Here is a 12,409-nt window from a genome sequence, read left to right on the forward strand (position 1 = left end):
TTTACAAGCTATTGCATTCAGCCCGAGAATTCATCCAATGCACATATACTAATAACAGCTGCATGTTACTCCTTTAAAAAAAAAAAAGTTGAAAATGTATTACCACATGCAGAAACTAAGAGCCCAAAAAAGTTTCATTCGGTTGGCAGTCAGGTCACTATTTAAATTTTTTAAAAATTTTAAATTTAAGTGAAGTTTTTTGGTGAATTAAGTAGTACGTTGTTTATATTTTAAGATGGGAATTGGGAACTACATATAGTGCAAACTGGTTATGAATCAGAAATTAGCTAGAAGTGATATATGATGTTTAGGTCATGATTTCGAGATCAAATTTTGATCATTAGCCGACCAAAAACCTTTTAAGTTAATTTCTAGAATGAATTTTGCAATTTTCCTCACTATATATATATATATATATATACAAAAAAAAATGATACAAAAACCACTACTTTTTCATGCAATACTGCGACCAGAACAGAAGCTTAAAGACTAAGTAATAAAGCTAAAAAAAACATCACAGTACTCTCGAAACCCTAAAAGCAATAAAACGAAACTAGCTAGACATAGTGAAAACAATTTAGTGGTTGCTGTTTGTGTATATATATATGCATAAAGCCCTCTACTTTATATTGGCTCCTATTATATTCTCATTCTTCTTTTTATATTCTTTCTTCTTTTTTATTTTCTCTCTGGCCTGGCCTCTAGTTGATGTGATTCTCCACTACCTCTCCAAAAAACCAAATAACCTTTACAAAAGAGAAAGAATTAAAGCTCAAGAACAATGGTTTTTTCTTCCATTCCTGCTTATCTTGATCCTTCCAACTGGCAGCAGGTAGGTTATTAATTGAGGGGTTTTTTGTAAAGAATTTTTAGCTTTATTTTTCTGTGTGATATATGTTTTATTATCTTTATCATATGCTTTAATTTTGCAAAAGTAAAGAATTTAAAAGATAAATATCCCAATCCCTTTTAGTTAATCTGTATTTTTTTCATCTTATACCTGTGGTCTCTTTAATTTCTTGATGAATATACCTTCTTTTTCTTGATTTTGTTTTCAGCAGCAAAGTAATCAGCAGCTAATTGGAAACAGCAGCGGTTCAAATCCTTCTCTGATCCCACCACTACAACAACCGCCTGTAACTTCTCCTCAGCCATCTCTTCAGCCACATGGAGGTGGGGGAGCTGGTTCAATCCGCCCTGGGTCCATGTCGGAACGGGCTCGAATCGCTAACATGCCCATGCCGGAAACAGCTCTCAAGTGCCCTCGTTGCGAATCTACAAACACAAAGTTTTGTTATTTCAACAACTACAGTCTCTCTCAACCACGCCACTTTTGCAAGACTTGCAGAAGGTACTGGACCAGAGGCGGCGCGCTGAGAAATGTTCCAGTTGGTGGCGGCTGCCGGAGGAACAAAAGAAGCAAATCAAACAGCTCGAAGTCTCCGGCTAGCGGTGATAGGCAACCCATCGGAAGTTCTACGAGCAATATGTCCACCATTAATGGGGGACAAAGTAACATACTAGGCCTCACACCTCAAATTCTTCCCCCGCTTCGATTCATGTCTCCTCTAAGTCAATTCACCGATAACTTTAGCAACGAAATGGCGTTAAATTATAGTGGAATATCTTCGCCAATGGTTAGTACTGCAAGTGATCATCAGATGAACTTTCCTACGGGGGTTAGCAGCTATCTTGGTGGTGGTGGGGTGGCTTCTCTCTTCTCCAGTGGTAGCGGCGAGCCATGGCGGCTGCATCAAGTGCAGCAGTTCCCTTTCTTGGGCGGTGGTTTAGACCCATCACCGGCAGGAATGTTCCAGTTTCAAGGCGTGGAGTCGGGATTAGTTGGCGGTGAAACCAGTCATATTGATCAGTTGAGACCTAAGAATTCTAGTTCAATGATTAGTCAAGTTTCAACATCTACGAAAATGGAAGGAAACCCCGAGCTTAATTTATCAAGGCAATTCTTGGGAGAAAATATACAAGGAAATAATGGTAATTGGAGCAGTCCTGCTGCTGCTGCTGCATGGACTGATCTTTCAACTTTTAGCTCTTCTTCCACAAATACTCCTTTGTGAATATTTGAAGTATGTTTCGATCAGTGTGCAAATTTAGTTTCGTTTAAAGCTTTGATCTGGCTCGAGATATGATCATGGTGGAAGAAAATTGAAGGTTGGTTCAAGAAAATTTTATATAATTTTCTATCGAAAGATCGAGGACCGGAAAACCCTGAATTTGGTAGGTTAATTACGTTTCATTTTTATCTTAATTTGTGTGTTGTATGTGTGATCTCTTGTAGCCTTGTATGTTTAATTAGACATCGTTGAAATCTAATGTTTTTTCAAGAAATTTGATGCTAATTCGAATATCATATTCAATCCAGATTGATATCTACAGAATAAATCCCTCTTAATTATTTACAGAATCGGATAATTTTCATCTGTCATCAACAAGATCAATTTATCTCTTGAAAAAAATTAATTTTGTGCAACTCTTTTTGCATGCATGCGATCAAGATACAAGCTAGGTGATTATCGTGGCAATAGAATTCAACAGTACAATTTTTTAATTTTTTTTCATTTTGCTAGCTAACAAGATAAAATAATTTTTTATCACTTTTAAGCCTTTGTAGGAGGTAGATTATTTAGTGCGAATTAATTACCAATATTAGTGTAATTTATGTAATCGATATAGCTCGATGTTCTATAATCTTCATACAATGTAGATGTTAGTGGTCTTATTCTATCAAAAAATTGAAGGAACTATGTGAAATATGGTTTTCGTGTAATCGGCGGCGTGAAAAAAAAAAACGATTAAACACTATGAATATACAGGTGCTTGATTCATTTGTACATAAATACTTCATATATTTGATGTGTAAATGTTGCAACAATCTCTATATTTACCATTCTTAAGTCATGCAAATTCCCTTTCATGCCAAACTGAAATTATAATTTTATTGGGATAAGTAATGATATGGCACTAGATATGGACGTTACGAAAATCGGATTAAATGAAAAAAATAAAAAAAATCTATATAGACCAATTTATATATGACTAATTTTAAAAAATTTCATATATAAATATAATATATCCCATATAATCCCACTCCTACATATATAGTTGATCTTACATGTGTTTTAAATTTTTACATATATATATATATATATATATATATATTTGATTTTACATGTGTTTTAAATTACTTTATGCCAAACTTATTATATCAAATATATTGGTCAAAAAGAAATATATTCTCCATGTTAGCTTTGGATTCCCAATTATCACCTAACGAAGGTAACATACATGCATGGCAATCAGCAGTACAATCCAAACTATTCACTTTTGCACAATTCTGGAAAATGTTCAGAAAATCTACCTAGACTTACGTACTTAGTCGCAGGCCACTTTCCCAAGAAAACTTCACTAATAATATATGTGCTCTAATTTTTACAATGATTTGTCAATAATGTGTAGCAAGAATGGGAGTTTGTCTCTTGATTGTAATGATATATTGTTCGAATTTTTTGACGTTATAACAAAAGTAGTCTGTGTGGATTTGACAAGATCCTCAAAAGACACGAAAATTTCATGATGTCCCACTCAAGTTATAATTTGATCCAAAATTCAACAATTTCCCAATTCCGAAACCCAAAGAAGTGTTTGGAAATGGGAGCGAAGGAGGGAATTTTCGATTTTTGTTCCCCATGAATCACGTAACGAATGCACGGTATATGGATTTAAATCTTCTGCTGTGATTGAATCTGTGCTGTGCTCTTTTTATACGAGATGATCAGCTGAAAAGTACACATCAGCATATGATGTGTTTTCAGCCACAGCAGAGGATCCAAATCCACGGTATATATTTACGAACACAAAAAGCTAAAAATGAATCAGGATTAATTGCATCTATCTCCAAATCTTTAGTGTGTGTATGTGAATTTGCATATATATAATATAATTTCTTCCTTCCCTACACTTTTACCATAAGTTCTTTACCATGAAAGTGTGAAAGAATAGACCAAGTAAAAACCAGATTTTACTCAAACCCAACATTCATTTGACGAGTATATACATACCGTCAAGTATTTGCTTGTAGTATATTATAAATCAAAATGCTCGCGAACATCGAACCCGAAAAATTAATCCTTAACCAAAGCTTGAGGAGTACTACCAATCACCGGATTAAACCGAAATGAAATTGAAATAGAAAATTAAAGTCGAACGCAAAACAGCAAGTTGAAGCATGAAAATGCGTACTGGGCTCAGTACAATATATCAGTGGAATTCCTCACCTTCATGGCCAGCAGGAATCTTTAGTATTTCACTTTTGTTAAAATCAAGGCTGCGATTGCTATGCTTACCAACAACGAATAAAGTAGTTATCTCCAGATAAAGCTACACACCCCCACCTCACCCCCATGCTACCCCACCCTTCCTAGTCCTTCTCATACATACATACATATATGTATGTATGTATGTATGTATGTATGTATGTATATTCTACTCCTGTGCTAATAGAACATTGGAATGTCTGGCTCAGAAATTCAAGGTTGATCAGTTTCTATTGATACAGATTTCGAAAAACACCCAAAAGAAAATAAAAACCATGCATGCATGCTTATTTTTTCTTAGCAGCTAATTATGCTTTAGTTTTATTAATATTTATCTATATATCTATATATATATATATATATATATAAAATCCTGTACGTACGTATATATAGTGGAAAAGATATATAATTACGTACAGAGAGCTAGCTAGCATAATTAATAGCAAATAATAAAAATAGATTGAGTATGTGAAGTGGAAAGGTCATTAGATTCCATGTAGGTCGTTGTCGTCCTCGCGTTGCCCTCAATCACACAATATAACATGTTTCGTGTCCGCAGAATCTGATACTCTCGTTTTTACCTCTAGTTTATGTCATTATTATTAATAAAAAATTTGTTAATAGATATTGTCCAATATATATATATAAAATCGAGGTAAAAAGGATTTGCACATAAAGAGAGGAGTAGGTCCACTGAGACGGTCTCGAGTTGTTAATTGTCCCACATTGGTTGGATAAATAACCTGGGAGTTGTATATATGGGCTTGAACAATCCTCCCCTCTTGAGCTAGCTTTTGGAGTTGAGTTAGGTTCAAGTTCCGATCTTAACACGAGTTTTAGTGGAAAGAGAGAGGGACCAACTTCTAGCTAGCTAGGGCTTCCATGTTTCGAAATTTATCCAAAAGGTCGATATATAATCGAAAAAATATACTCATACTTTTTATGCCCAAACACATTTAATTATCGGTCAAGTTTCATTCAGACCTTTTTTGTGTACTTATCTAAGTTTGTTAGTGCTTAATTATAATTATATACTACCAAAAAAGGGTCATTAGGGACGGATTTTTCGTTGCTAAACCGTTTTAAGGATAAACAATCTATCTATATACAAGTAAATGTATCAATATATACATCAACAGTTAAGAAACAAAACTGATGAAAAAACAAAAAATTGAAATGGTATCAAATAAATTCACCACGAAGACTTTGTTCCAAAACTTCTAGATATGCGTATAAAACATGAATAAAATGTTAATCTACAAAAAAAAAAACGTTTGGAAGATTAAAAACAGCTAAATACATTACCCACAAGAGAAACTCGCCAACTGTGTTGATAAAAATGAAGGTTTCTATGCGTTTTTATAATTAAATGACAACAGTTTTTGAACAATCGTCGCTAAATTTAACTGGATTTTCAAATTTTGATAAGAGACAAAATCAATGCTCATAAATTCAACTAGATCCATAGATATCATAACTCAGAAAACTCTCCAAAAAAATTATAATTAGATCATATTCCCACATTGATCTCAATGTGCAATCTATTTGTTTATTTACCAAACAAATATTATAGTTCTTTGAACATTTTATTGAGCAACTACTGATTTGAGTGTTGGAGTGTTTTCATGGAACATCCCGACATCATTTATTTGGCTTTGTAATGTAAGTAACATCCCAAAAGTTAACTCTTTGGGCTTTGTTCGAAAATTAGACGACCACTCGGATTTTCACAAATTACCAAAATTTTCTCTAATCAGATAATATCTATTTTTGGCTACAACGGTAATATAGATATTATTTGTGAATTCTTGTATTAATAATCACATATATGCCATCAATTATAACTCATCAAAATTTCAAATGAGAAGGTCTTACTATTTATTAAGTTTGAGCATAATAAGACAAACTCTTTGGTGTCATCGTCTATTTTAACTTCTTCTTTGTTTCAATTTATCATTTCAGAATTGCAATTTAATCGTCATTTAAATATATTCAAAGTTCAAATTGCAATATATTCCTTAATTTTTACAATTAAGATTAAGATGTTAACCTACTTGAATAAAAATCAAATTAATTATAAAAAGGGTACAAACACACAATTATACATATATATTCATCACCACAAATTATTAGCATGATGCCAAGAACGATGACGACAACATCCATCCACTTTTATTAATTTTTTTATCCATGGGTTTGTCTTACATATCTTAGTAATATCTTAACAAAAAATACGAATAAAAAATATTTTGTACATAAATTATTGATAAATTGTCAGTTTAGTAAAAAAAACATTTTGTTAACCACTTTCCATTTAATATATAAAATTTATATACTAAAGGGTGTATGATATACTATGAACGAAAAAGAAATATAAATAACATTGTCCATGTTATAATTAAATGGATCGTATTTTATTGTATCAAGGCTCCACAAACTAAATAGCTAGGCGGACAAATGCACCTTCCAACTCAGGGCAAAAACTTGTGTTAGACGGTTTCATATGTCGTATTTTGTGAGACGAGTCTCTTATTTGGGTCATCCATGAAAAATTATTACTTTTTATGCTAAAAGTATTATTTTTTATTGTGAATATCGGTAGGGTTAACTCGTTTCACAGATAAAGATTCGTGAGACCGTCTCACAAGAGACCTACTCTCAATTCAGCATCAAAAATGGGACACCCAATAACAAAGATTTATCTTTCACAATCTGTCCCCCCTCTCTGGCAGAAAACGTAAATTTGTCCTTGTCAAAATAATAAATAAGAAGGTAATTTCAAGTTGGTAGATCGTATAAACATTTGATCAATCTCATTAGTTTGATTCATCGTATCAATATTTTCTCAAACGCATATATCACACATGATTTTTTTAGTACAACAATATGATTTGAATACTACCGCGTTAACTTCGGTGGTTTATCTAATACGCACAGAAAGACGTCGGTTGTAGTTTCCATCATCATGAAATAAATGTAATTGTGTGATACTACCAAACTTTAGATATCAAATTTTACTATCAAATTTAATTAAATCATTATCGAAATATATATAATAAATTTTTAATAACTTTAAATAGAAGAATTTTAAATTAATTCGGTCTCAGTTTTTGTTATGTAAATAAAATAAAATAATTCGAAGGGATTGGGTTAAATAAATAAATGGGACCGACTTTTTTTTTAAGCGAATTGACCGATGTTTAAGTTTAAAGTGATGGGGACCGTCTTTCTTCTATTTCTCGTGGAGTGTGGTGTTTATCAATTGGACAAAAGTTATTTCATTATATTATTTTATTTATTTGTGGGGAGAAAAATATATATTAATAATTTTTTTTTTTTAAAAAAAAGGACCCAACACAACAAATCATAATGATCATAAATCAGTTCCTCGAATAATATTAATAATAATTTAGTTGTTGATAATGGCAAAAACATCATGGATTCCTTACTCATTAAGTCGGAAAAATATTCTTTGTCGTGACAAGCCAATATCTTTCTAGGTTTTTTTTTCTTTCCTTTGCAACATTATTAACTTTTCATTGTTGGCTTGTTTCCAAGATGTCATAATCCTTTGATTTTGACTTAGAGAGAGCACAATTAACATATCGAGAAATTAAGCCTCGTTCATTCACAGACTTGGTGCACGAGCCGCACACGAACAATCTGATACTACCCTGTGAATCGAGTCGATGGTTTTATGGGTTGGAGGTTAATTTCTCACTCTGAATTTTTTTTCTCCTTGGATTCATAAGATAACAAGACATGACGTCGGATATTGTTAATGGTTGTCACACTAAAAATATCTCAAATTTAGTAGAATAAAGTTACAATTTGACTAATTTGAGGATCAAAACCCAGAATATCTTAATTTAAGGGATAGTTTTGAAAATTTTGCTCTAGTAAGAGAGATTAACCTTTTAGTAATATATTTAGAAGAAAAAATAGTTCTATTAAGGCATAGTTTGGTACATGAGGTAAGGGATGGATTGATAAATAATCATCATTATCCCATGTTTGGTACCTTTTTAAAAAGCTCATGATAATATCATGAGTCATTGATAAATAATTTTTTAGAATGATAAAATGTTCCTTCTATTAGGTGTGATAATTTTAATTTAATGATAAAATACACTACAAATGACTTAATTCCCCTCAATTTATAAATGATTTTTATAAATCTATGCTAGTAGGTAGAAATTAAAATCAAATAAATATTTTTATTTATTTTTATATATTATATATTATGATAATTATATAAATGAATTCGAGATAATTATATAAATAATTTTTATAAATATCAATAAAATTATTAGTATAACTTTATTAACATTAAAAATTGATATTTGACTTGACTCACAAAATCAAGGGCTCAATTATCATATTATATAATATATAAAATTAGGTAAAAATAAATAAATCATGCAGGGACTATCGGCGCATGAACAGATAAAAAATATGAACTCAAGCAACAACTTTGAAATTATAAAGTTTATTATGATAAGGTTAATTTTGTCATTACAATCTAATATATAAATTTAATCACTCTTATTAAAATCATACCAAACATTCAATATAATATCTTACATCTTATTTATCCTTAACTTATCATTATATTATATATAACATGTTTATCCTTTCATGTGTACCAAACTATACCTAAAGGTCTTCAGGGGAAAAAATTTAACTTATTTATTAAATACAAAACTCGTATGAAACAATCACATATCAATTTATAAAACGGATCTCTATCCAACTAGATTCTTGAAAAAATATTAATTATTATGTTAACAGTTTTACTTTTCACTTTAAGTATGAATTGCGTTGACCTGTATCACATAAATAGATGATCCGTAAAATCGTCTCACGAAAGAACTACTTTTATTTAAAATATGGTTTTATCCCAAATGAGCATAAAAGTATTATCTAATTTGATAATATTAACTCGACTACGAATATAAGATGGGTATATGAATAATTACAATAAATTTGTACGAATAGTTCAAGTTCGAATGGGTTTGCGGGCCTTGCAGTCTTAAGCAGATTGGGTTACGAGGGCCATGCTTCCAGTGGGCCGAGTCGAGTCTTTAACCCATTAGTTGGACAACGATTAAAAAGAAGTGGGTTTTATTTAAAGTTTCTATTTTGAGTCAATCGCGTGTATTTATTTGCATATGGCTTATTTTTCATGACAGCCAAACTCGAGCAGTAAATAGTAATCCTTCAAATAAATTTTGAGACAATTAATCAATTAACCATGCTCGTGATTCAATGAGTACAACTGACTAGGGAGTAGGGAGGCAAGCGCATCAAGTCACTCGCGAATAGTTCACGAATGTCTCGATTAAAGTTGATTCGTACTCGATGCAACTCAATCATCATTTTAAAACGAACTACTCGAATACGAACATTATGTAATTACTATTCTAAATATTATTTGCATGATCGAGTTTCAGTTTAAGCTACTCGAAGCGTACAAATCCAGCTTAGTTTGGAGTGTTCATATTACAAAACAAAAATCGTTGTATCTTAACAGACATTTGTCATATATTATCACCACGGTGTGTGAGGCAAAAATCATCTTAAAAACATAGTGCGGAACTCTAGCCTCGATTTTACCCACTGTTACAGTTTTGTCTCGGAGTTTGTTGCAACCAAAAATGCGTCAACTTTCAGCTGATATCATTTTAAATTGCACCTAGTACAATACCGACAATTATAATATATATTTATAAAACCAACATATATTCGTTCGTTCATATAGTTGATATTATCAGAATCAATGTAATAGATAGTGCGAATGAAAAATAGTAATTGAATTGCTATATATTTTAAAAAAATTTAGATTATATTATTGATATCACGTTGATATTTTTTCCTCTTTTATATTTTTTGTTTATTTATTTACTTGTTTGTTGCTCGTTTAAATAAAGGATGGATAGGATAAAAGAGATTTCTATTCACGTCGAAGGGAGGAGGTTAATTAATACCCCAATTAAAATCTAACTTTTTTCCAAAAAGATTTATATTATATTTTAAAATATTAATCCTCACAAATGTGAAGCCAAATATGTACCAAATAAAAAATAAAAACCACAATCATACATTTCCGTCCAACCAACAAAATCCTCATACAAAACTATTTTTTAAAAAAAGACAAGCAGGTCCAAGAAACCAGCACTCCATGTGCATACTTGACGTAGGAATAAAATGGGAAAATTTACAAAATAACATCGGTCAACTATTTATTTAAGAAAATTACCTCCTCGTGTGTATTTGAAATACACACATTGGTCCACTATTTAATTAAGAAAATGACATCCTCGTGTGTATTTATCGGTCAACTATTTAATTAAGAAAATGACCTCCTCGTGTGTATTTGAAATACACATGAGCAGGTCATTTTCTTAATTAAATAGTTGACCGAGCTTAAAAAACAAAATACCCCTTGACTTGACATGCCATCAATGAAAAGTTAATAATAAAATACTTTTTAGATTTTTAAGTATTTTGATATTATATTTTTATTTTATAATTTATATAAAATAATTATGAGAGATGCATTTGAATAAGTCTCTTGTAAGACGATCTTACGAATTTTTATCTGTGAGACGGGTCAACCCTACCAATATTCACAATAAAAAGTAATTCTTATCATAAAAAGTAATATTTTTTTATGGATGAACCAAATAAGAGATCTGTCTCATAAAACACGATCCGTGAGATCGTATTATACAAGTTTTTGTCAAAAAATTTAATACCAATTTTTTTTTTAAATTTGTTTGTACATCTCGCGTGCAAATGAGTACTGGTAGTATATGAAGCATAAGTCAAAGATCTCAAGTTTGAATCACACAAATTTTTTTATTTATTAATTATTTGTTTCTGTAGTTTACCTGATATGTTTTATCTAATATTTATCGAAATGATAATGGATATGGATATTCATTATTTAAAAAAAAATTAAATATTTTTGGAACATATATAATTTGATTTTAAATATGTTAAAGGAAATGTCTTATTTATGAAAAAACATGATGCTTCTTTTTAGCTTTTTCTTTTTGCTAAAAAGAACATGATGCTTTGATGCCCACATAAATTCCCTTTAAAAAAAAAATCATTGGTTTCATCGGTGAAAAATCTGTAATCTTTAAGGCAATGTCTTACTTATGAAAAAATATAAGCAAATACATCGTACAACGATATTTATAATAATTGTATCGTGAGATTTTGTTATTATCTAATAATGTGTTAATATTATAACATGAGATTTTGTATTAAATTTTTATCATGATATTTTAATAAATGAAATTTTTGCATTGAATTTTTTGTGTCGTAAAAATTGTTGTACATATTTTGTTATATATGTAGCATCACTCAAAAAATAATCGCGATTCTTAGAAAAAAAAAAGGTTTAAAAAAAAGACAAGAAACCCCAATACAAATTTCTTGAATGTGAGATAAATTGGAAAGAATATGTTTCTCTAATTTTTAAACATAGAGTACTTAAAAGAAAAACATATTGTTTTACAGATATTTCTATGTTCTTTCATATATTAAATTAAGTATTATATAGATATTTGGATCGATACAATTATTGATGTTAAAGTCAATAATATGACAAAAACCCCGTTATTTTCAGCACGTTTTATGTTCTATAAATTAATTTTGGATATTGAAAGTCGCAAATAATTGTCAATCAGGAAATTGTTATTTAGTAAAGTTCCTTTCCGAACTACTAATTTTTCCTTCTAATATACTAAATTAAATAATGTTTTTATATCGATATTATCTATGATAAGACGAAAATTATAAATATTATGCTTTGGATAAAACCGTTGATCTTTCTCGTTTATCAAATTAGAGTCGGTTTATCTAAAATAATGTTTGTCTACGACATGGTAATAATTATATTATATATTAATGGAAAATTGATTTATTCTGAAAATTGCACTGGACGATAATGTGTTGACAATGTATATTGAGATTATTTAAGTAATTAAATAGGATATGTAATAGTTATAGATAAATAATGCTATGTCTGATTAATTTGAATGATTGATATTGATATTGATATTGAT

The 12,409-nt window shown here is 30.3% G+C and overlaps 1 protein-coding gene across 2 annotated transcripts; it reads left to right on the top strand.

The window, feature by feature from the left end:
• The first annotated feature begins 644 nt into the window (after positions 1-644).
• LOC142529864 (dof zinc finger protein DOF2.4-like) lies at positions 645-2,383 on the top strand. 2 transcript variants are annotated; one of them, XM_075635545.1, is made up of 2 exons: positions 645-832; positions 1,062-2,383. In XM_075635545.1, the coding sequence occupies exons 1-2, from the start codon at positions 782-784 to the stop codon at positions 2,073-2,075; spliced, it is 1,065 nt and encodes a 354-aa protein (XP_075491660.1). In that variant the 5' UTR covers positions 645-781; the 3' UTR covers positions 2,076-2,383. The 2 variants fall into 2 exon arrangements, with proteins under 2 accessions (XP_075491660.1, XP_075491659.1); XM_075635544.1 differs by having other exon boundaries at positions 646-832; positions 1,059-2,381.
• The last annotated feature ends 10,026 nt before the right edge of the window (positions 2,384-12,409 follow it).

The sequence above is a fragment of the Primulina tabacum genome, chromosome 16 (genome assembly GCF_025594145.1).
Source record: "Primulina tabacum isolate GXHZ01 chromosome 16, ASM2559414v2, whole genome shotgun sequence".
In the NCBI taxonomy this organism is placed as follows: Eukaryota; Viridiplantae; Streptophyta; class Magnoliopsida; order Lamiales; family Gesneriaceae; genus Primulina; species Primulina tabacum.